The 24,977-nt window shown below is 31.8% G+C and overlaps 2 protein-coding genes and 2 long non-coding RNA genes across 4 annotated transcripts; 1 reads left to right on the top strand and 3 right to left on the bottom strand.

Moving 5' to 3' along the window:
* Positions 1-193: 193 nt before the first annotated feature.
* Positions 194-4,993, bottom strand: Upf2 (UPF2 regulator of nonsense mediated mRNA decay). The gene is made up of 4 exons (XM_070652137.1): positions 3,359-4,993; positions 1,319-3,300; positions 618-1,203; positions 194-556 (listed from the first exon to the last, which is right to left on the bottom strand). The coding sequence occupies exons 1-4, from the start codon at positions 3,875-3,877 to the stop codon at positions 251-253; spliced, it is 3,393 nt and encodes a 1,130-aa protein (XP_070508238.1). The 5' UTR covers positions 3,878-4,993; the 3' UTR covers positions 194-250.
* A 1,388-nt stretch (positions 4,994-6,381) lies between these two features.
* Positions 6,382-8,922, bottom strand: LOC139099663 (nuclear receptor binding SET domain protein-like). Its single transcript, XM_070652188.1, has 4 exons — positions 8,871-8,922; positions 7,491-8,812; positions 6,664-7,392; positions 6,382-6,531 (listed from the first exon to the last, which is right to left on the bottom strand). The coding sequence occupies exons 1-4, from the start codon at positions 8,905-8,907 to the stop codon at positions 6,400-6,402; spliced, it is 2,220 nt and encodes a 739-aa protein (XP_070508289.1). The 5' UTR covers positions 8,908-8,922; the 3' UTR covers positions 6,382-6,399.
* Positions 8,923-15,691: 6,769 nt separating this feature from the next.
* Positions 15,692-16,854, top strand: LOC139099632 (uncharacterized). The gene is made up of 4 exons (XR_011545329.1): positions 15,692-15,860; positions 15,927-16,425; positions 16,490-16,549; positions 16,601-16,854. It is a non-coding gene; the product is annotated as an uncharacterized lncRNA (long non-coding RNA).
* A 4,006-nt stretch (positions 16,855-20,860) lies between these two features.
* On the bottom strand, positions 20,861-21,305 carry LOC139099671 (uncharacterized). Its single transcript, XR_011545338.1, has 2 exons — positions 21,100-21,305; positions 20,861-21,042 (listed from the first exon to the last, which is right to left on the bottom strand). It is a non-coding gene; the product is annotated as an uncharacterized lncRNA (long non-coding RNA).
* Between the last annotated feature and the right edge of the window lie 3,672 nt (positions 21,306-24,977).

Genomic DNA, 24,977 nt, shown 5'->3' with positions numbered 1-24,977 from the left:
TTCATATTGCATTCATGGATAAAAGTCATAAAATATTAATATTGGACATAATTAAATCCATGACATGTTATATAAATTGAGTTTTAATGCATTTCTTATTCACTTATAATTATTTTTGCATGTCACTAACATTATAAGCCTGACATGCCATATTCATCCTGAAAGCATAAAACAATCAATAAAAAGTCAAATATAATTTTCCAAAAGATTCTATCTATTTCAAACAGATTAAAATTAATTAAAATCAAAATTAAAAGTCAATGTCTGGAACTCCTTTTTGATGCTTAAACTTTTGAACTTTTGGTCGTCGATTGAATGCTGGCGATTTCTGCAATGATTCTTGATAATCTTCTTCCTCAAGTCTCTCTGTGATGTTCAATGTTAGTCGTTTGACACGTTCATGCTCTTCTTTAATCTTCTGTTCCTGCATCTTCAAATTTTTAGCTAATTCACTGTCAGACGGTGCGATAAAGTTACGGAACTGCTGCTTTCCACTCTTTGTGTTCCTTACCATAAGAACAAATGGAACTGAATCACTTTTAGTCTCTTCAACATCCTGATTATTGGAAATTTTTGGATTAATAGAAAATTAAATAAATTAAATTGAACTTCCTTACCTGTAGCTGTTCATAAGTCTTTTTGACAGTCTTTGTTGAAATTGGTACTGGAATATCACGTGTTGTGACTTTTGGCAGTTCCTTAATTCTTTCTTGATATGAGTCTGCAGCTAATTTATCAAACATTGCTTCAAATTCCATGTCTTCTTCCGTTTTTTCAGGTTCCTTATTTTCTTCCGATTTTCCCTCATCCATTTGAGAATTCTCATCAATATCCATTTCGTCGTCATCTGGAAAATCTTCAATTTCCGATCGTGGCTTATTAGTTTCATCATCAGACTCGACAATAGCTTCCGATGTATAGTCACTTTCATTTTCAACTATCGTACCGAGTAATTTATTGTCACTTTCGCTTTCATTTCCGAGATTTGGATACATTTGTTGCCGTAACTTTTCAATTCCTTCTTGTGCTTTTTCGTATGACTTGAATGGCTTCAATTTTGGACGTAAATTATGCAGACATTCTTTGTACATGTGTTCAATTAGGAAAGGAAATAGATCGCCAGTTTCTGTTGATGATTTAAAGATTGGATGACTCTTCTTGAACCAGTAATAATTTTGAAGAAAAACGAGGAAGCAGTCAAGCCTGTGAATTATTAAACTTATAACGGTTAGCAACAATTTAAAATGTGGAACAGAGTTCTAAAAATTTGAATTTTCAAAAATCGTTAAAATTTGAATTTATAAATGTCGTTACTTACTTCTTTTTGCTTGATGAACTTTGGAAATAAGCTCCACAAGTATCCAGCAGCGTGCATGCTAACTTCAATCGAAACAATGATTCAGGTGGATCAACAGGTGATATAATTTCATTATTCCATGTTACACCATACGAAATAATGCTGTACAAAGTATTAAAGACATTCTGTGACTCTACAAGTCGGTAGATGTACAGTTCACCCAAATATTTAGCCATTGCAATACGTCGCTGTGCTAATTTCGGTGAATGAATTTCTAGACCAGCTCTAATGTCTTCAAAAACTCCATCAATGACTCTCATCACAGCTTTTTCTTGATAGGAACTGAGAGCACTAACAACATCAGCTAAGGAACGAATCAAGTGCCATCGGAAGGTGTAAGCTTTAGTCAGGCATTTTATGACATAATCACTGACTTCTGGATCATCCCAATTAAGACGTCGTAGATATTTAACAATTTTTTCGACATTTCCTTTATGAAGTTCCTCAAATATCAAGTACCGGACGTACATTTGGATAGGCGTTCGTATTTTCTGCCTCACTTTAACACCTCCTTCTGGAGGTTTCACAAGATAATAGCAATTCTCAATTTGCGTGGCATGTCTCGAGTCTAAAGTCATTGCTTTCTTTAATCTCATCATCTGTTCCAGTAGTGCGCTAGTTCTGAGCCTTGAATCCTTACAATTATACAAGTACATTCCACAAACTTCCAAAAATGCACAAGTCATTTCAATATGATGATGCTGGAAGTTACTGAGTAACAATTTCAAGCACATTAATGCTTCCAATCGTGGATATAGACTAAATTTAGTCATTTCACCAATATATCGTACAACCTTGATTTTAGACTCGATGTTAATCTGGTCACGCTTCTTCACATGAAATTTAAAGTCAACTTTGAGCATTTGACTGAGTTCCATTGCGACATCTGATGTCACTAAGTTAATAATAGCACAAAATCTTGCTAGTAACGGTAATAGATCTAAACGAGTACGGTGAACATTAAAAAGTGCTCTAACAAGCTTCTTCCTATTTGGTTTGTTGTTAAAATTGAGCAGGAAGTCAATAGCAGCGGAATCAATTAATTCACGATTTACACAATTTGGTAAATTAGCCAAGAAATTTTCAAGATGATGTTTGCCTAAAATTTGAGTTTTTTGCTGTGCTGGCTTTTCGTCTGCTTCATTTTGAGTTGGTTCCAGTTCTTCGACTTTTTCTTGTTGTGGCTTTTCTAATTCCGATTTTTCAATTTCAGGCTTTGCTGCTTCTTCCTCAATTTCTTTCATAATTGCTTCCTCTTCAACATTTAATTCTGGTTCCGCTGGATTTTCTTCATCGAGTGCCTCTTCTGTAACTTGTTGGACTTCAGGCAATGGTTCTGATGATTCTTTACGTCCATGAAAATTTGGCAGGAATTGTCTCAAATCAGGGAGATCAACATAGAATGACTTTGTGTCTTCATCTCCCCACATATCAAGCTGGACATCATTTAAATCTTCTAGAATTTCAACGATATTGCCTTCATTTTGAGTTTCTGGTTCTTTTGGCAATTCTGGCATATTTTCATTCAATAAATCACTTAGTGATATTGTGGATTGAACAAGTTTCTCATAATTTGATTGCAGCATTTCTAATTGTTCCCTTTTTTCATTAGATATCTCACCACGTGCTTCCATTGCTTTACGTTTTGAACGTTCAGCTGACTGGAGATCTTTATGCTCTTGCTTCAAGTGCTTGCATACAGTTTGATGATAATCACGTAGTAAATTCCTTAGATTTTGTTGCTTATCAGGTGGTAAAAGTGACGACGATGGCAATTGAATATTGTACTTTTTAGCAAGTAAGAGTATCTTTCTGGATGTTAATCCGGCATATTCTTCGCCTGAATGTTTACAAAATGATAAGATTATTGAAAGATTTGTGTGTTCTTCTTTGTCCTGCAGTATCAGATTCATCAGAATTGATCCTAAAAGTGGCAATCCCATCTAAAATCAATGAAAACATTCATTAACTGAGTTATATGCATTTGTTATACAATCCTACCTTATTAGTGAATATACCGACACTAATCAGTTCGCAATAGAACCGCAAATCAACCCTCAATTTACTCATATTCTGAACTTTCTCGCCAGGTTTGATTGTTAAATTTTTCTGCCAATTTTCAAAGAATGTTTGTCCAAAATCAGCATAGACACGATAAAGTTGAGAACACAATGTGATTACTGGCGGTATATCAGTCATTTTCAGTTTTGCTTCCATTAGTGCTGACGAAACTTCAGAAATGTACTTTGTAAGATTTAATCCACTCATATCCTTCATCAGACTATCCAATTGAGCCGCTGTAAATTGCTTTAACTTCTTGACAAAGGCTGTGTTCTTCTTAAGACTCGAATCAAGCTTTGTAAAGTATTCATCTTGCGGAAGTACACGACTTATATTTTTTTCACGCAATTCATTTTTTAATTTCAATTTTTCCTTTAATTCATCGATATATTTTTGTAATTCCGCACGTTCTTGTGCTTCTTCCTCTGCCGTTTTATCTTGTTCCACTTCTTCTTCCATGTTTCAAGCTCTTATTTTAGTTAAATTAACAAAAATTCAATTTTTTGATGACTATTTTGTTTATTATGATTGGAGCAGGGTTGGAAAATGACAGTGTGACCGGAATTCAAATATTTTTTAACCGTTATGAAATTTGAAAATAATTTTACAGTTATTAAATTTAAAGGTGATTTGACAATTGATAAGCATAGACAGTGACTAATTAATTTTGGGTGTTTTAAAAATTTAATTATTTATTTTATTATAAAAATCACATGATTATTAAATAAATTTAAACTTTGTTTGAAAGTAAGGCTTTGAATTGCTCAATCATTTCAGGTGTGATTTTAGGGATGTTTGGAAGTACTGGCTCTGGTGCTGGTGCTTTTGCTGGTTCAATTGGTTGTCCATCATCGTTTGGTGGTGGAATAATAAGGGCAAGATTTTGATTGATTAACTTAGCCATGATATTGATTAAAGTGACATCAACTTGACTGCTGACATTAACATCTGCCCGGACGCCTACATTGACAATGTCACCAATATTATTGTCTGATATTTGAGTTGGTGCTGATGCAATAGATGCAATTAAGCAGGAAAGTGTGATTACAGCCAGAAATTTCATTTTGATCCTTTACTGTCGGAGCTTAAATTGGAACTAATAAAATATATAAAAATTTTAACCAATTTTATATAAAATTGATTTTAAAGATAATTTGTGCTGATTAAGTCTTTTAATCAAGTTTTATCGCAGAGATTAGCATTAAAGATTAACAGCAGTCACATTAATCACATTCCGTTAATCACTAAACAACTTGTGTACACATAGCAGTCTATGATTCATGTTTTCTAGCCTTCCGTAAATCATCCAAAATTTCCATCATGTACGAGTTTATAGGCAATGTAGTCTCAGTGTATGCAGGAATTTGGTCCATAATGTCATCACTGTCAACTAAATTTTCTAATCTCAAATGCATAATATCAGCCATTATGTTCATTACTGGATCTTCATTATTTTCAAATATTTCAACACTATCATCCTCAAAACTCAAGTCTTCGAGACTTAATTCCGATGAATTTGATGATTCAAGTACAGCTATTGTGAGCAACAAAATTAAACTTAATTTCATACTTAATTTTTAAATTTTCACCATTAAAAAATTCATTTAACTTTATTTTGGTCTGAGTAATTTGATAGCAAGTCACGATAAGGTCTTATCACATAAACAGATGTTGCTATCAGCATTGAAGAATTTAGGAAGCTTAAGACAGTAATTTTTAATGTCTCATTTCGAAAAAATGTAGTGGCTGTAGAAATTTCAACATATGATGTAATTTTCCTGATCCTTAAAAGTATTCAGCACGAGAAGCTATTGAGGAATTTAGCAAATTTAGGTCTTTTTCAAATTCAAGAAAAGTTTAACGGATATTTTTCAAATTTGACCGTTATTATTTGAATTTTAGAACAATCATATTGTTTGGGACCCTTTAGAACATCATAAACTAGAACACTGCGTTGTGAATTTGTATGGTTTTGAAAATTTGAATTTCAGAAAACGGTTATGAAATTTAATTGGACTTTTAATTTTCCTTCCTGATTTGTGACATCGAAATGTCCATGAAATCACTTATTGCTATTTCAGCTAGCTACAAAAAACCATTGAAAATGCTTAAAACACCATCATATTGAAAATCTTCAAAGTTGCGCAAGGATTACTGCAATAAGACTTCTGATTGAACCAGAAATACAGCAAATTATTATATCATTTAATCATATTTATGGGTACTTTTGATACCATAGCTTTTGTACAAAACCCTTATTCACGATAAGAAATCAGTCGGAATATATATAAGACACAATAAGACAATTAAAGGTTCAGTTTTGAAGAATCTAGGCTTCCAACACAATATCAAATTCATCATGAAATTTGTCGCAATTTTAGTCATTGCATTCGCTGCAGTCTGTCTTGCTCAAGATGGTCCATCAAAAATTGACAGCAACAATGTTGGAGACATCATTAATGTAGGAGTTAAGGCAAGGGCACATGTCAACAATCAAATTGATGCAACTTTGGTTGGAATTTTGTTAAAGGCATTGAGTGCAAATCTTGTTGGAATTAACGGACCAGGCGGTGATAACAACATTCCAAACTTCCCAAATTTCCCAACACTCCCCACACGTCCACCAAACTGGCCAACTCTTCCACCAATTGACTTCCCAACACCACCACCAGCTAAATAAAAAGTTTATTTGTTTTAAAATAATTAATAAAAGTAAAAGAGAACAAAATTTATAACACAATAACGTATTTTAAAAATTTAAATTTCTGAACCATACAAATTAAATTTTTCAGAATTTAAAACCATACAACAGCATTTTGACATTTGTAAGCCTCTCTTAGCAATTTTGCAGATATTCAGCCACACTAATAGATATATTTAGAAACTTACCGACAATTTACTTCAAAATAAATTTTATTCGTTTCATTTTCAATTTAAAGTACAAAAAAACGTCATTAAATATGAATAAATTTAGCCACAACTTATCCAGCCTTGTCTTTTTTAGTCTTGAAAAATTTACCTATAACACCAGTACAAGAAGCAGCACCGCAATTACATTTAATACCATATCCTTTGACAAATTCCATTTGATAATTAAATGTTATTTCTGAGCCCTAAAATAAATTAAGATAAATTTATTAAATTATTAACGGTCAAAAAATATTTGAAAAATATGAGTTTTTTGACGTACGTAAAATTTACGTAACATAAGACATTTACGGAGATTGAAGCTAGTTCATACTTACAGCCTTAATAAATTTATTACTAAAAATTCCAATTCGAGTTAAGCTATCAACAATGACCTTTCGAATGTCACAATTAGGTTCGCAGGAATGATTAATAAAACGTCCTTTGTTGGAATAAAATTCAGCATCGATGCATAAATTATTTTCAATAGTCAAGAAATAATATTCTTTTTCATTATTTTCCTTTTTTCGCTGCAAACGTCGATTCAATTCGTCAGTGTTAATTACTTCTCCAATATATTCGATAACTAATGTGTTAGGCTCAATATCTTCAGTACAAAAAGCTCCAAATCCACGTCCTTTAGTTTCAATAATTCTCAAATTAGCATGGTCACGATTTCTAACTCTTTGATTTTGGCACCTTTTTCCAGCAGGACATGAGTCATCACATTCAATACATAATGTTGCATTTATGCATTCACTCCTTCGATCGCATGGTGATTTGTCAGTTGGACTACATTTACATGGTTCTGGTGATATTTTCTTTAATTTAACAGGTTTAACTGGACGACATATTTGGATTGGCTTGTAAACAGCTTTAGATGATTTTAATTCTCGTCTAGTCTCATTAAATTCATTTGAACTTGTTTTTGACAACTCCATTTTTTCATTTTTTTCTAAAATTTCTAATAATTGTCTTGCTTCTGTTATTGCCTTATTGTATGCTATGTTGAGCTTAGTTGTGGATTTCAATGTTTCAATCGTGTCAGCATTCGCATACGTAAATACCTATAAAAGAAAACAAATAATTATAAAAATCCGTTAAAAATTTGAAATTTTGTGGATAATTTAAATTTAAAAAATACGTTAATTTTAAAATTTAATACCTTGTTGTATGTAGTGAAGCAGAAATCATAAGTTCCTAAGAACCTAACGCAAAATTCTGTGTCATCCTTCTGTTTACTTAATAAATTTAAAGGTACGGTCCAAGGAATCATAACAAATCCAGGCCACCAACGAAAATTTCCAACTTTTGCCCAAACAATTGAGTTATATAAAGGAAGAATTCCAACAGTACATTCATCGCATCTAAATAGCTTCTTGTTATCATCTGGAACCTCAACACTCATGCATGCTCTATGGAATGCTCGTGGACATGTATCGCATAGAATTAACTTCCCATTTTGACCACAAAATGTACACAAATTAACATTAATTGGCTTCAACTTCTTTTGTTGATGACGTGGACAGATTATTTGTGTCTTGGATATGACTTGTGTTGCAACAGGAATACAAAGAATATCAGCATGATACGATAGTGGGCACTTGACACAAGAAACAATTTTTGCATCCCTTGATCGATCATACAAATGGCAAGTATGACAATAATGCTTAAGGCATGTTTTAGAGTTCTTGCTTAATTTTTCTAAGCACTTCTTGTGATACTTTTCACTGCATTTAGCTTGCTTACATGTGAAATTGTTTTCGTCTTCTGGAAGTAAATCGTCAGAACAAATTGCGCATACCTTGACTCCTTTGCTACAAAGATCACATAAATAGTTGATGTCTGGATCATCTTCACTTGTTGATGACTCTTCCACTGATTTTAGGCATGCTTTATGAAACTTTTTGTTACAGCCTCCAATGCAAAATTGCAAGTCTTTTTTACCTCCTTTCAAGCACTTCAAGCACACAATTTTATTTTCAGAACACCTAAATAAACAGTCTTTGTCTTCTTCAAGATGATCAGGCAGAAACAGCTCTTCTAAAGTTTCTTCTGCGGCAATTTTACGCTTTTTCGAAGGTGGTGGCTTCAATTCGACAATTTCAGTTACTTCCTTTTTCATTTTCCGCTTTTTTGTAGACGGAGTTTTCGCTTTCTCGACATTTTTCACCTTTTTTGAAGATTTCACTTTTTCGGCATTATTATTGTTTGTATCCTTTTTAGAAGGTGTCGCTTTTACCACACTATTATTATTTGTATCCTTTTCTGATGTTTTTGTCTTTATGACATTACTATTGTTATTTGTATCCTTTTTTGAAGGTGTAGCTTTTTCGACAATTTCTTTTGGTTCTGTCTTAATTTTACCTTTTTTAACAGCTCGGATCGTGGACCGTTTTTCTATATCCTGTGGTTGTTCCTCTTCTTCCTGTTTCACAATAACTTCAGGATCGGATTCGTAGTCGACTGGTTCAAATTTTACAATTACTTAAATATTAAAAAAATCAGAGAAAATCTTCGCATTTTAAGTATTTTTCAAGCTTACCACGCGATGTCTGTTCATCACTTTCATCTTCGATCATTTTCAAATCGCCCTTTCGTACTTTTACTTGGCAATTAAATTATTTTATCTTATTTTATTTAAAGAACCAGTAAGATGCAGGTTTATTATTGATTTAGTACAAGAATCAAAGCAATCTCTAATTTTTTAAAATTCGGAATAATTTTGTTCTAAATTTTTAGCAGTGCTAAAATTTTAAATTTGGAAAACTCGTTAGAAATTCTTAAAGGTTTGCATTGAAAATTAAAAACTAATTATTTAAAGTATTTAACCATGGTTCTAAGCTCTCAAAACATTCGGTAAACAAGTTAATTGATAAAGCTTAACTTTTTCTTCAAACTCGAGCTCTCTACGATGTCTAGGTGCTGCGATCTCGCACTCTTGCAAGCTTGCAGACCAAAATGTTATCATTAGCGCCATTTTTTCTTCAAAAATTCTGAAAATAATAAACATTACTAGGTCTGTTTTAGAAATAAGAAAACTATTTATTTAAGCTATACTTTAAAAAATAATAATTATTGAAACTTAGCAATGCTGTATGTCAAAATTGTTTAAACTCGACATCCATTTCAGTCATTTGTTTTATGTTCACCTTGTTGAGTAATTCATTAAATTGCATCGAAATAAGTCATCAGCAATATCAGTTGACTATTTTTCATTTTTGTAGCTCTTAAAAAAAACTCCAGAAAGTGTTTTTTTTTTTTTTTGAAATTCTAAAGCACTAAAAACATGTTTTTATTCTTTTGTTAATATGACTCTAACTAGGTGTCAATCAAACTCTACAAGAACAAGAATTCTAAATCTAGCCTGTAAAATTCTACAAAAATTAATTTTTCCTGAAACTAGCAAAATTGCTGAAAATTTATCAAAACTGAATACTAAAACAATTCAAGTAAGTTCCTTGACAATAAGTTTATTTATTTAATTTATTTCTTCATATTTTTCAAGAAAGCTTGAATTAATTCTGGTGAAATTTCAAGTCCTTGTCTTGGAAGTCCTGGGAATCTTGTATCATTATCATTGTTATTCAAATTTGGTAAATCAAAGTCTCCAATCAAAATAGCTTGCAAGTTCTTGACCAAAACATCTAAACTGTATTGGTCAACATTGATTTTGTTGCTAAGATTAAGATCTGCATCAACTCCAACATTGATGATGTCACCAACATTGTTATCGGTGATTTGTGATGGTGCAGCTGATACAACAGCGACGATGGCGCAAAGTGCAATGAAAATTTTCATTTTTGTGGGTTTTTTTTGAGGATCGATCAGTAACTTTGAAAGAATTGAAGCAAACTAATTGAAGTCTTGGATATGGAAAGGTTTATATAATAAGTCATTGTTTCGAGTGTATTAGCCGACAAGTACAAGAAGCTTAGTCGGCATGCTTCAATAAAATTATTACCTAATTATTGCGGTTAAAGTTGGTAAAATTGATAATTTGTCTTATCAATTTATTCTTTATGCCAGAGAATCTCTTTATTGGAGAGATAAGGAACTATGACTTGCGGTTATCAATTCTTTATAATTGATTCTTTTAGAGTTAAAAGCTTTAATGATGATAGGACTTCAAATCTGCATAAAATAGACCAAAGAACTACTTATTGCATAAGATTTGTATCAGTTCCTTGTCACATACCGACAATCAATCACAAAAATTTTCCAGACCTACAAATCAAAATCACTTTAATTATCAGTATTAAAAGGTAATAAGCTATAAGTCCTCAATAAACTTTTGGTTGATAAGGAGTCTATAAATTACTCAAGCATCAAGCCACTCCTTTCAGTATATTCACATATCCGTCAACAGCACACAACCGATCATCATGAACTCAATCTTAATTGTTCTTTTCGCCATCATTGCAGTCATCGCAGCTGCACCAAGTCAAATTTCAAACAATAATGTTGGTGACATCGTCAATGTTGGAGTTACAGCAGACTTGGATATCTTAAACAGAATTGACTTCACAAGTGTTGATGTTAATCTCATCTGGAAGAACTTGCAAGCTATTATTGTTGCTCTTGGCGGCGATAATCCAGAAGTACAAGCTAAATTAGCTCAAATGCTTACTCAGTTACTTCAACAACAAGAATAAACTGTGGATTATTAAAGCTTCTTAAATTTAAAATAAATAAAAAATGCAGGTTTTATTTTTTAAATATTGTTTTATTAATTTGGACTTATTGGATCTATAAACTAAGTGGAGTCGGTTACTTAATATGATAATTTATGCTTGTGTGTGCTTTTCTCATCCAAAACTACAATTTGAGCACTCATTTCCAACGCATTGACAATTTGGTCCACTTGCACTGGCACTTTGAGAAGGACTTCCAACAAATGTTCCAGTTTCTCCATTTACATTGCAATCCTTACACTCTGGTTTTGAATCACGAGATGACGCACAAAGAATGAAGCAAAGTATCAAAATCGGAAAATTTATTCTCGACATCACTTGAATAGCTGTGTGAATCCTCTTAATCTATAATTGTTAATGCAGAAAATGATGAACTAAGTAAGCTTTAAAAGTGAAAAGAACCAAGAGAACTTAACAAACAATTCTCATTTACTCTCTCAATTTTGATTATTCTGGTAACTTCGTGTGGGGTTTTTCTGTGATGATCTTGACTTTGCTAATCAGTTTCATTAGCTGCGTATATGTTTGTCTGTGTTGTCTAGAGTTACTTACTTCGCTGACCGAACAGATTAATTGAATTCCATGGCCTCCCATAGATGTCGCCTAAAACTAGTTCGATCGATGGATTCTGCTTGACTAGAGTTATCAACTAGTAATTTATGTGCGGTTCCGAAACATGTCGAGAAACCATCGACGAGTTTAATAACTGTCGAAAAATTTGAAATTAAAATAACCGTTAAAAATTCTAAAATCAATATTGTAAACAAATAGGTATTCTGTAAATTTTTAGTAATATTTTATGCTTCCTGATGAAATTTTGGAAATGACCTGCTTGCACTAAAGATTAACGTGAATGATATTGTCTTCAGAATTTTAAAAGTTGCAAAATAAATTTAAAATATTTTCAACTGTCAAAAAATATTTGAATTTTTTGATGACATTTTTCAAAATTTTTGTCACTGTTCTCGTGACCATACCTAGGTATTTATATGTAGAATCAATAAACAACCGTATAGAAACTCCTCAAAACTTTGATCTGGTTTTTCCCCGAGGTAAATGACCCCTAAAACTTTGTGTACTATACTTCACACTTGCTAGAACAATGAGCTTTTATTCTGTAAACATTTTTTTAAATCTAGGTAATAAGATTTTGAATTGCAAATATGTGTAGTCACTCAAAATAATCTGTATATAAAGAAGAAATCACCAGACTCCACAAAGCATTCAAGCCACAGAGATGTCAAAAGCAGCTTCAATAATTTTATTATTTTTAGTGATCATTTACTCCCAACAAGGATCAAGTGAAAACGTAATAGCTCATTCGGATGGAAGCATAACATTTAATGGTATTCAGTACGTACCAATTGAACCTGTAATTCAAGAAGCGAGATCTATGAGCAGCCTTCTATTAGGAGATCTACCGTGTGAGTGTATTGACGAAGAGTGCAGCAATTGTGATTACTGATGGGATTAAGACAGTTAGATATCGATACTGATATGATTTATAGAAAAAAATAAACAAAATTTTTAGTCTTTTGCAATCAAATTTATTAGATAAAGTTTTTAGTTTACAGCACGTACAGGATTCTCCTTGGTTATCTCTCAAGGTTTAGGCACTGCATCTTCCTTTACAAATACTTTATTATTGAAAATTATTGTTCCATTGGGAAAAATAACCGCAGATGAATTAAATTCTTTTTCAGGAATTGGAGTTATGCTTGGTTTCGTACTATCTGGTGCCGATTCACTTCCATTTAGAATTGTCAAAACAATTAATGCACAGAATAAAGCATAAAGTATTAGAAAATTTAATGTTTTCATGCTGATTCACAGATGTAGTCAATATTGATGATAAATATTTAATAAAATATTAAATTATCGTTCTTGCCATTTATACTAATTTTAAATCTTTTGCAGTGCTAATGAATAAAACAAACAATTAACACATTGAATTGCCTTGAATTTTAATTAAATTTGAGTGATAAAATATCAAAAATCAATCGAAAATTCCATCTGCTGCGTAATTATTCCTTTAAACCAGTTTAGAATAGTACAAGTCGCTAAATCAATCTAAAATCCAGGACTTGGTCCTTAGTCTGTTTAAGATCCCTATTTAGATACTAAGTTTTACATAATTTTTTTTTGATTTTCATTGAATTTAGTTCTTAGCGACTTTAATTTAATTTCTGCAAAATTTAATTAATTATTACTTTTAAGTGAAAAACGTCCGAACTAGGTCGATGTGATCTCGTTGAAATAATACAAGTTTTTTGACCCACCCGAATATTCTGGGTTCGAATCCTGTCAAATCCCAAAATTATGTATGAATAAAATATTTTTTTCATAATTTTTCATGCATTTTCCACTTTTTCCGGTGAGGTTTGCGTTCAAAAAGGTCTTCCTTTGATGCAAAATGCATCATGACAGCATTCTACTCCGCATTCTACAGATTACAAAAACCCAAAGAATTAAGATCTCTTTTTTCAGTTAAACAAGAAAACAATCCTTATTTTTTTTAAAAATATTTTTATTTTCAAAAAAGTCACATGTGCATGCTTAATGCCTCAAATGGCACCAAATCTTAAAATATTTCACACTTTTATCTTTTCAATATTGTTGAAAGTTGTTTAATCAATTCAGCATTTACTTGTTGTGGTTGTGGCTCTGGAACTACTGGCACTTCTGGAATTCCTTCATTTGGTGCAACGACAATAGCATTTTGGTTAATCAATGCAGCGATGAGTGACATTAACAAGACATTTGTCTCAGTTTGAACATTGACTTTGCCTTCGACGCCAACAGTTACTATATTTCCTAAATTGTTGTTGGAAATTTGAGTTGGTGAATCTTGTGCCTCAATCAAACTTGTGGCAATTACTGCGATGAAAATTGTAAGGAATAGCTTCATTTTTAGAGACTAGATTTTGAACTGGATGAGCTGAAATTCGATTAAAGACTGGACAAAAAAATAAAATTGATAAAAATTTAATAAAAAATTGAAGCTTAAAATCAGATAAAATTTTATCTAAACCTTAATCTTATCCATTTAAAGTTTCTTGGATTTAGATTAGTGACTAGTGACTCATTTTGATGTTGATGGTGACTCACTTGATGGTGAAATAAAGATAAGGAGTCAATAAGAAGTCCACAATGCATTGAATCCCGGATTTAGCAACAAATTAAATCAAAATCCAGACTTTAAATTCATAATTTTAATAAAATTAACACATTTTGTTGGCTGACAGCAAAAAAGCTTAATTAAAATTCATTTCAAGCTTTCCTATATAAACCTGTAGAATTATATCCAACAAAATATTTGTCAGTCAAAAATGAAGAAAATATATTTAGCTTTATTAATTTTCACAATTGCTCATGTTCAGGCCCAATCTAATATTTATTTTAATCCAGATGGATCCTTGAATTATTATGGTCAAATATTCCGTTATGCTGGTGCCGCAGGATATCCGACTGGAATTTTTGGTGCTTATGGAACTGGTACACAAGGTTATCCAACTGGAGTTCAGGGAACAGGTGCATATGGAGCTTACGGTGCAAGAAGTTATACTCCTGTTTATGGTCCTGCTTATGGTGCAGGATGTTCATGCTATGGTGGTGTGTGCAATAACTGTGCTGTTGGAAAATAATTGTTACTTTTTTAAATATGAATAAATGACTTAAATAAAAAATATAAGTATACAGCTTTATTAATATGTCTTGTTGTTTTTGTCTGGGACAATCAAATTGTCCAAATAAACAATCTATATCCGAAGCAGTAAACGTAGGTACTCTAATGGCAACATATCTAATGATTGATATTGGACCATTTTTATGTTGATAATGTATGATGAAAAATTCGACAACTTATTGTTCTGTTCGAGCATATTGCCACTTAATCTTGTTTTTCGAGATTTGGAATCTTAAAAATAAAGAGAATATATTATAGAATATATAATACCGATTATTTTGATCTTTCAAACATCATACTTAATTACTGGAATCATGTTCTGATATTAAGGCTAAGTTACTAACAAAAGCTTATCTCATCTGATTCTATCGCTGGCATTATCACTAAGTTATTGTCTTTGTTAATCCAATCTTGTTTACAGAAATATCAGCTTGGAAGCTAACTATTCTTAACCTATTAGTGAGGCTGTTACCTTACATACGAGACTTTAAAGTAATATGTTGATTTATTACTCTGGTTTGTTATGTTGATGAAATGGATTCACGATAAAACGGTTCTTGTAACTTTTGAAGCGTTGAAAAATTCAAAGTTTTGTAATCACTGGAAATGAATTAAAGCTTTTAATTCCAACATTTGTGGGTTTTCCTCGCATTATGTCAAAATATTAATCTCTTTGTTCGAAACCAAAATTTCTTGGAAGTCAAATAATCCTGAGATTTATAAAAATTGGATATGAAAACAATTGTATGAATTAACTTTGTGGACAAAATACATTAGAATTAATTAAACATGTGATCATGGAATTTCCGAGACAGGTCGACGTCCAAATTTTAGAAAAGAAAAAGTCTGGTCACAAAGACATTTTGTTGATCTAACCAAAAAAGTTTGATTCATGAATAACGGCTTTCAAGACATTAATAATTTGACTAATAAATTAACACATCTAATTTTATTTTTGTATATAAATTGAAAAATACTTAAAGACAATCATCATTTGTGTTTCGATATTGATTGAGTTATCATCAAAAACTTCAATTTTAAAAATGGAAAATTATTTGAGCATTTTGTTGTTTGCAGTCATTTCTGCAATTATGGCAGCAATTTTGGAAGACGATGATCAAGTTTGCAATGGTTGCAGCGTTGGCAAATGAAGCAGGTAAAATCGTATAAAAATCCTTTAAAATCTCGTGATCTGAATAAGACATTTTGAATCTATTTATAGATTGTTACCGAAGTGCTTGCTATTTTGGTGGAACTATCAATCTAAAACATCAAAAAATGTCAAATTTAAATTCAAATCCTTAAATAAAGATTTAAATAAATTATATTCCATGACTTAATAATAAAGTTTTTTACTGAATTTTACTTATTACTCACTACTGCTTACTACTATTTAAAAATCTAGATTCAGTGATTCTGAGTAAAACAAAGAAGAACGGCTTGAATAGCACAAATCGGTTAGTCGATTTGGAATCGGACACAAGTTCGGATTTTTGACCGACAAATCGACCTGTAATATGCGAGACGAGGATCTCATTTGAATGTCAACTCCTCAGTCTCATTTCACATTTTGAACATAAAGCCTACAATAATGAAAATTTATATCATAAAAATTTTAGTGATGCTTCTTTTTACGCTAAGCGTTTCTTCTTTTGGAATTATTAAAAATGGAATTTTAGAGTTAGACGACTCAAACGAAAGTGTCAAGAGGTTCAAAAGAAGTAAGATAAACTTAAAGGACACTCTCAAAATTATAATTCAAACATTTACTTCTGTCAATTTCAGCTGACATTTACAACTTTTTTTACGGTACTGGTGGTCCACAAGCTCCAGCTCCAAGTTCGGGTAAGCAAAATTCAAATCAAAAATATGTTAAATAATTTTCAAATGTTTAAGGTGGCTCTGGTGGATGTTTAAATGGTCGAATTCCGCCTTACTGTTGTGAAAATGGATCTTCAAGTCCATACTGTTGTGCCAATAATTCAAATAGTCCATATTGCTGTGCTAATGGTTCTAATAGACAAGACTGTGGCTAAATGGTTATAATAAGGAAGATTGTGGCAAGAATGAATTGTTCAGAATTAAAGAATATGATGAATAAAACTAGTTTCAGCTTGTGCTTTTCAACATGTTGAGTCACAAACCCAAAATTTATGTTTTTTTATTTAATATTTTTTAAAAATGTTTAACAATTTAATAAAATTTTTGATCTTATTTACCAACTCCGCAATTAGAACAGACTGGCCCATTACAGACACATCCAGGCCCACTTGCTGCAGGGTTGTTTGGATTTTGGAAAGCTGCTGTTGGTTGTTGAGCTGGTCGATCTGGGATAAATCTTACTCCATTGATTAAATAGCTTCCATCAGGATTTGGATATGCCTGAACTGCTTGTTGGTTCTGTTGAGTCGAGATTTGAATAAAATAGAAAAGAGCGAAAATTGTCAAAAAATTGAATAGCTTCATTTTTAAATAGTTATCACAAATGTCAGTTTAAGAATGAAATAATTCTCATGGGGTTCTTAGCTTATATACTTTATGAATAATTGGTATAAGAGGCGTTTTATTTAACACATTTTATCAATAGAATTCTTTGCATTCATCTCTAATATACACAAACATGACCTTGAAGTCCGTAAATTACTAAGAAAATTGATTAAAAAATCGCCCCTCTTTGCACTTAAACTTATGTAACTAAATGTTGCTGGACAACTTACACTTCCAGCTCCAGCTGGTCCTACAAATGTTCCATGTTGTCCATTAACATTACAGTCTGTGCACACTTGTGGATGTTGATGAGTAATATGCATTAGACTTAGAATGACAAAAATTGTTAAAACATTTGAGTTTTTCATTATTTAATAATGTAGTCACAATTAGCAACGACTAAAGAATGAAGAAATTTACATTCAGAGTTTAGTATTTATACTTGACAGCTTTAGAAATCTGGGAGAAGTAATTTTAAAGATTTATTTGTAAGCCCCTTGGAGGAACCTTCTTCTTTTGTTGGATAGGAGCTTAATCCAATGAAAGAACGAGTATATCAATCTATTACACAGCCGTAGCGATTATCAACGTGATGAGAAGTCGAGTACAGATTATTATCTCTGGACATTCTTTGATTATTGTATTTGCTGTCAAAAGTACAATCAATGCTATTATTTACATGATAGCCTGTACATCGTACAGGCATAAGTCAGTACGCATTACAGCAGCATCCATTGCTTCCACAAAAATTAAGAAATTCACATCTATTAGTTCTTATTTTGATTTTTTCTGCGTATGTAAGATGTGGTCCTTAGCCTAAAGCTCTTTGTTTGAAATGAAAAATTCTTAGAAGTTGATTTATCTTCTGATTAACAAAACAAAACTTTAAATGGATATAAAATTAAATATGTATATATGCATTAAGTTTGTGGACAAAATTCATTAGAACTAATTAAACATGTGATCATGGAATTTTCGAGACAGGTCGATAACCACAACGTCTGAATTTTAGAACAGTGGAGGTGGAGGTGATATTTTTTAAAGTGACAAATTTCACATAAAAAGTTTGATTTAAAATAATGGATTTTGAGAAGGACACGAACCCATGTCCAGCGATTTTCGGTTGCATGGTCTTATCACCTAGCTATCGTGGAATATTCGTCTAAATGACAATCTTCCATTTATAAATTGTACATTTTCTGTACTCTCTTACTGCACTCCTAATGAATAATAATAGTTGATGGTACGGAAATCCCATCCAACACAGTGATTTGTCTTAAAAATTAGCACATCTAATGTTTCGGCTAACAATGTTATTCTCTTAAAAATTATTTTTGTATATAAATTGAAAAAGACTTAAAAACAATCATCATTTGTGTTTCGATATTGATTCAGTTATCATCACCAACTTCAACTTTGAAAATGGAAAATTATTTGAGCATTTTGTTGTTTGCAGTCATATCTGCAATTATGGCAGCAATTTTGGAAGACGATGATCAAGTTTGCAACGGTTGCAGCGTTGGCAAATGAAGCAGGTAAAATCGTGTAAAAATCCTTTAAAGTCTCGTGATCTGAATAAGACAGTTTGAATCTATTTCCAGATTGTGGCTGAAGTGTTTGGAATTTTTGTGGAACCAACCAACAAAAATATCAAAAAATGTCAAATTTAAATTCAAATCCTTAAATAAAGATTTAAATAAATTATTTTCCATGACTTAAAAATAAAGTTTTTTACTGTATTTTACCTATAAGCTGCTATAACAATCTATGGATTCAGTGATTCCTAGTGATACAAATCAGAAGGACTTTTAATAGCACAAATTGGTTAGTCGATTCGATATCAGACAAAAGTTCGGATTTTCGATCGATTAACCGATTTGTACTATGTGAGACAAGGGCTCTATGCGAGACGAGGGAAGCTATTGGAATTTTAAAATCAACTCCGCAGTCTTATTTCACATTTTGAAGAGATTTGAAGATAAAATATAGCTTCTAATGTCGAAAAATTTAGTGCTGTTACTCTTGACGTATCTTCTCCTATTTCTGAGAGTTTCTTCTTATATGACAAGGGATCCGAGGGAATTAGACAGATCAAGTGAAAGTATCAAAAGATTCAAAAGAAGTAAAATAACCTACAAACACTCCCAAAATTAAATTTCACTAATTTGATTCTGCCAATTTCAGGTGACGTTTACAACTTTTTTTACAACGCTGATCTAGGATATCTAGCAAGTTCAGGTAAGCTAAAATTCTAATCAAAAGTTGCAAAATAATTTTTGAATTTTTAAGGTGGTTCTGGTGGATGTTTAAATGGACGAATTCCGCCTTACTGTTGTGCAAATGGATCTTCTAGTCCATACTGCTGTGCCAATAATTCACATAGTCCATACTGTTGTGCTAATGGCTCTAATAGACGAGACTGTGGCTAAATGGTTATAATAAGGAAGATTGTGGCTGAATGAATATTCAGTGCTAAAATAAAAATCTTCATGAATTTCAAAACCCAAACTTTATGTTTTTTTAATATTTTTTAAAACATTGTAATTCAAATAATTTTTGATTTTATTTACCAACAGCACAATTAGAACAGACAGGTCCGTTACAGAAACATCCAGGTCCGCTAGCTGCAGGGTTGTTTGGATTTTGGAAAGCTGCTGTTGGTTGTTGTACTTGTCGATCGGGGACAAATCTTATTCCATTGATTAAATAGCTTCCATCAGCATTTGGAATTGCCTGAATCGTTGAAGCTGGTGCTGATGGGTTCTGTTGAGTTGAGATTTGAATAAAATAGAAAAGAGCAAAAATTTTCAAAAAATTTAAAAGCTTTAGTTTTAAGATTGTTATTGAAAATGTCAGTTTAGGAATGAAACAATTCGCATGGGATTCTTAGCTTATTGGAAGATAAATTGGTATATGAGGCTTTTTAACACATTTCAACAACAGACTTCATTCCATTCATCTTTGGTGATCGCAAAGATGACCTTGAAGTCGATTTTTGACAGAAAATTTTCAATAAAATTGATTGACCATCAGAACTTTATCCCCTTCCTCCCTTCCGTTTGGAAAAATTTCTGTCGAAGCTTCTGGTTGCACTTAAACTTACGTAAATAAACGCTGCTACTGGATATCTTCCACCTGAAGCTCCAGCAGGTCCTACGAAGGTTCCACGTTGTCCATTAACATTACAGTCTGTGCAAACTTGTGGATGTTGATGAGTAATATGCATTAGACTTAGAATGGCAAAAATTAATAAAATATTTGAGTTTTTCATTACTTGATAATGTAGTCACAATTAGCAACGACTAAAGAATGAAGAAATTAACATTCAGAGCTTAGTATTTATACTTGACAGCTTTAGAAATCTGGGAGAAGTAATTTTGAAAATTATAGTCAAATTTTAAAGAAGAAAAACTTGAAAACTTATCTTTGAAACTTTTCCCGAGTGACATAAATGAAGAAGGTTCCAGTATGAAGCTTTAAAGGCTCCACTGGACTGGACCTAAGTTATTTTACCAAATAACGCTAAATGGAATTCGCCGCTGCTTGATAGCCAAGCCATATGGACGCCACACAGAGATATAATGTATATAAGAGCTTTGGTGTAGCCTTACGGAGCTTACTTAATATGTGTTGCTTGGGTCAACAATTAAAACAATCAAATCAATAAAATATCAGAGCCAAAATAATTTTATTTTCTCACAAAAAGCACTACAATCAATTCATTAATGTACTTTTATTTTGCTGGATACAAGTTAACTCCAATGTAACAACGAGTACATCCATCTAAAACACAGCCGTAGCAATCATCAACGTGTTGAGCAGTCGAATAAAGTTCATTATCTCTGGCCGTTCTGTGAGAATCAAAAAGATGAGTATTATTTTTATAAAATATGACAAAACCATCATACCTGCTACCGAAACTGCAATCAATGCAATTAGTTATATGACAACCTGTACATCGTTCAATTTGCACAGGCCCATTTGCAGCTGTGTAGACGCATCCATTGCAGGTTGCACTAGTTGATCGTGTCCAAATAACAGAAATTAAGAAAATTGTGAGAATTTTAATAAACATTTTTTGATCTTTCCAAGTTCCTTAAAGAATCAGCAATAGCGATTTTTTAAGAATTCCTCTTATATATTATATTTTTTGGGGTTTTTTATTTGATTTATCCATTTGATCTAATTAACTATAATTAAATTATTGCCTTTTGTTTTAAGCTGGCATTCTAAATAAGGGATTGTACGAAAATCACGTAATGCTTAGGAGGAGGAGGTGGTCTACAATTTTATTATGGAATATAGATTTGGCTCATGATTCTGTCACTAAGCATTATGGTGAGGAGGGGAAAAGGGTTTAAAAGTGTCGTTCCATATGTGTTACATTGGATACAATACCTTAGGAACGTTTTATCCGTTAATGTATTTCTGAACGCTCCCTAATATAGTCATACAATATAAGATTTCACCATCTAGAGCAGTAGTGGGCTTTTTGTTTTTCGTGGCAAATCTTCGTGGAAAGCTTCAACCGCAACATCACACGGCATACGGTTCATGGCATATAAATTAATTTTTTGCGGCACACTAGTGTGGCACATAGGTTGGCCACCTCTGATCTTGAGAGAATAAAATTTAAATGCTCAGCAATTATTAATACGATAATTAAATTTATAAACAACACAAAAAGACTTAATAGAACTTCCATCTATAAACATTTCATATTATTTATCGGAATTCACATGTGAAATATTGACAATCTTCAATTTTAAATGTATTTGTGATTATAGAAGCAAAGTAATTTCCAATAGGATAGCTCTTATTATCAGTATTTAAATATGGAAGAAGGTTCTTCGAGAAGGTTTGTGCAAAAATGATTAAAGATAAGGAACTGAGCAAGAAACTTTTGCATTTTTAAGAGAAAATTTAATTTAGAGCAGAATTTTTGATTGCATCAAGATTGCCCCTGTTTAGCACTATTTAAATGTGTAGGTTCAATAATAAAATATTCGCTAACAATTGATCCATCTCAATCTTTTGTTATAGATGTGAAAAATAGCCTCAATGTATGTATTTTGGTGTGAAAATCTACACATAAGATAGTCTTACTTCCAAAAATATTTATTTGCATTTTCAGTCAGTTATAACATTGATTTCAACAAGATAACGTCTGATAACTAGTTTAGAGTGGAATATAAATTTAAAATGATTAAATTACTTTTGACATTGTCATTCGTAGTTGGATGCTTTGCACTAAGTATTAAGCATGATGAACTTTTAAATTCGGAAGTTGATACTGAAAATTTATTGAGATCTAAAAGAGGTAAATATAAAATTTAAAAGATATTGACTAGACAGTAAGTTTCAAGCCTTCTGTTAACAAGTTATTATGAATTTAGGATTGCTTAATTCCTGCTTTTTAACAGTTTCATACTGAAAGACCTTAATTTATTATTTAAAACCAACTTTTTTAGATTGTGATGATAGTGACGAAATCATATCCGATTGGCCCTCAGAAGTAATAGTGTATGAAGACCCAGATATTAGCTCAGATGAAGAAGTAATTTTGAGTTCAGAATCTAGTGATGATGGTCCTGGTGGAGAGAGTCCAGTAGTTGTGGAAGAAGACTGTGATAAATGATTTGGAAAATGATCCAGCTACTGTATTATCGATCGTTATAGGTTGAAATTTTGTCGACATGGCGACGAGGTGGCATAGTGTATTTAGAACCAAGTGGCAGCCAATTGGCAAATTCATTTGTTTTTTTCAAGTTCCTGCAACTTGGTTCTAAGTATACTGCTACCTTGTCGCCTTGACGGCAACATTTCAATATGTGCAGATCGGGATTACATTCACCTACGTAAATATGACTCAATATGGGAAATTTTTATTTTGGTTCCGACGTAAGATTCTAAGAATAATCCTGTTGTGAAATAATTAAGTTAATTAATAAATATTTGCTAATTTTTAAAAGAAAAAATGCTAAAAATTTACTTTTTTTAGACTAATTAAGTAAATATGTTTATTGGATATTTGGTCGGTAATTAACACATCCATGAGAAAGATTTACATTTAACTATGCTAAGTGGAGACGCCTTAAGATAGACTAAGTGGATTGCACAACCAGCTTGATTGATTTATTCCATCTGGACAGTAATAATCCCTCTTGATATAAAAATTTTAGTTCTTTCTAAGTTTTGATGTAATTTTTTGATAAAATTCAGTTTTTCCTTTGATGTACATCCATTTAATGCACAGTAATTCTGTTATTACATCGAATTGATAAGAATATTTCAACAAATGTTATATAAATTAATAAGCCGTACTTTATTTTAACTTAGTTCCGATCATTTAGACACATTCTCAACATGAAATTCACAATCGTCTGTTTCCTTGCTTTAATTGTTGCGATTAGTGCAGCACCAACAAAGATTTCATCAAACAATATCGGTGACATCATCACAATTGGAGTAAAAGCTAATGTTAATCTTGATAATAATATTGATGCCACATACTTAAAGGTTCTTGCTCAACTTATTAACGATCAACAAATTAAAGTTAATTTGCCTGGAAGAGATGCTGCAGGAATCAGCCCTGAATTGATCGAAAATGTTGTTAAAATGTTATCAAACCAATAATAAAATTTTTTTTGAAATTATTGTCGAAATTTTGTTTAATAGCTACACTCCATATGATCATGGATGTGGCTTCCATTTTGAGTTCTTTAGCAGATTCTTAAAAGTACTTCCGAGCTCCATCTGTAACGCTTGAGATTTCTGATTGGTCAAAAATACGTCACAACACATAACTAATAAATGGCAAGTTAAAACCTAGATGATATCTAGTTCTCTCTAGATTACAACCAGGAAGAATGTTCTTAGGGGTCAAATAAGTCAGGGGATTGACGTTCAAAACCACCAACACCGACCCATTTTAGTATCAATTATTATCTTTATTTTCGACTTCCTTACTTCGCTGGAAATATAGATCAGCTGTGATCTATTGACTCTTTCAGTTGAAGTCTAAAACTGGCTCTATCGCTGACTAATCTTTGTCAATTGCCAAAACCCCAGTACTAAACTTCCTCAAATAGTCAAATAAGTCACATTTTAATGATTCCTAATTAAAATTCGATCAATTGTGATTTCCATCTGCTTTAACTCTTATGTCAAAAATGTATGACAAATGTAAAATCCCCATGACTTGTAACAACGGCTCACACCAAGCTTTTACCATTCATTTTAGTATCAATTATTATCAGAGATTTATTTTCGATGGTGTAATTGCAATAAAATCAATTATTGCTGCAAAATGATTCAGTGTTTTCAAGGAATTCCATTGAAATCAAGATTTGAATCAAAGTCTAGATGTATATTTATTTATTTGCAATTCCGATAAGATTTGTTAGGCTGCGCTAATCTTTTCGATACTATAAACAAGAAATTAAATTTGATATCAATTTTTTGGAGGATTAGAGAAATTGGTATATGGAATTTAGTTGCTTAGGGCTGGAAAATACCAGCAATTATTTCGATAAAGAAATTACTAAGTCCACAAAACCATATTATGATGGATTATGATTTTTAAGGAAATAATATCATTTGGAATTAAAGATTTAATGATGATAAGCATCAAAGCATCTAATCAGCATTAGTTTATAAGCCTGAACATGAACTTATTGATTGATTTTGTCTCAAAATTTGAAAATATTTTTGAAAGTAAAAATCAAAAAATTGAGAATTTTGTCATAAAATTCAATTCCATTCACATGATTCTTTGGTCTACGTC

This window comes from Chironomus tepperi, unplaced genomic scaffold, assembly GCF_022539635.2.
Source record: "Chironomus tepperi strain 1889 unplaced genomic scaffold, CSIRO-AGI_Ctep_v1 contig_479, whole genome shotgun sequence".
Taxonomy (NCBI): Eukaryota; Metazoa; Arthropoda; class Insecta; order Diptera; family Chironomidae; genus Chironomus; species Chironomus tepperi.
The sequence above is the reverse complement of the archived record's forward strand: the minus strand, read 5'-3'. Positions and strand labels throughout refer to the sequence as shown.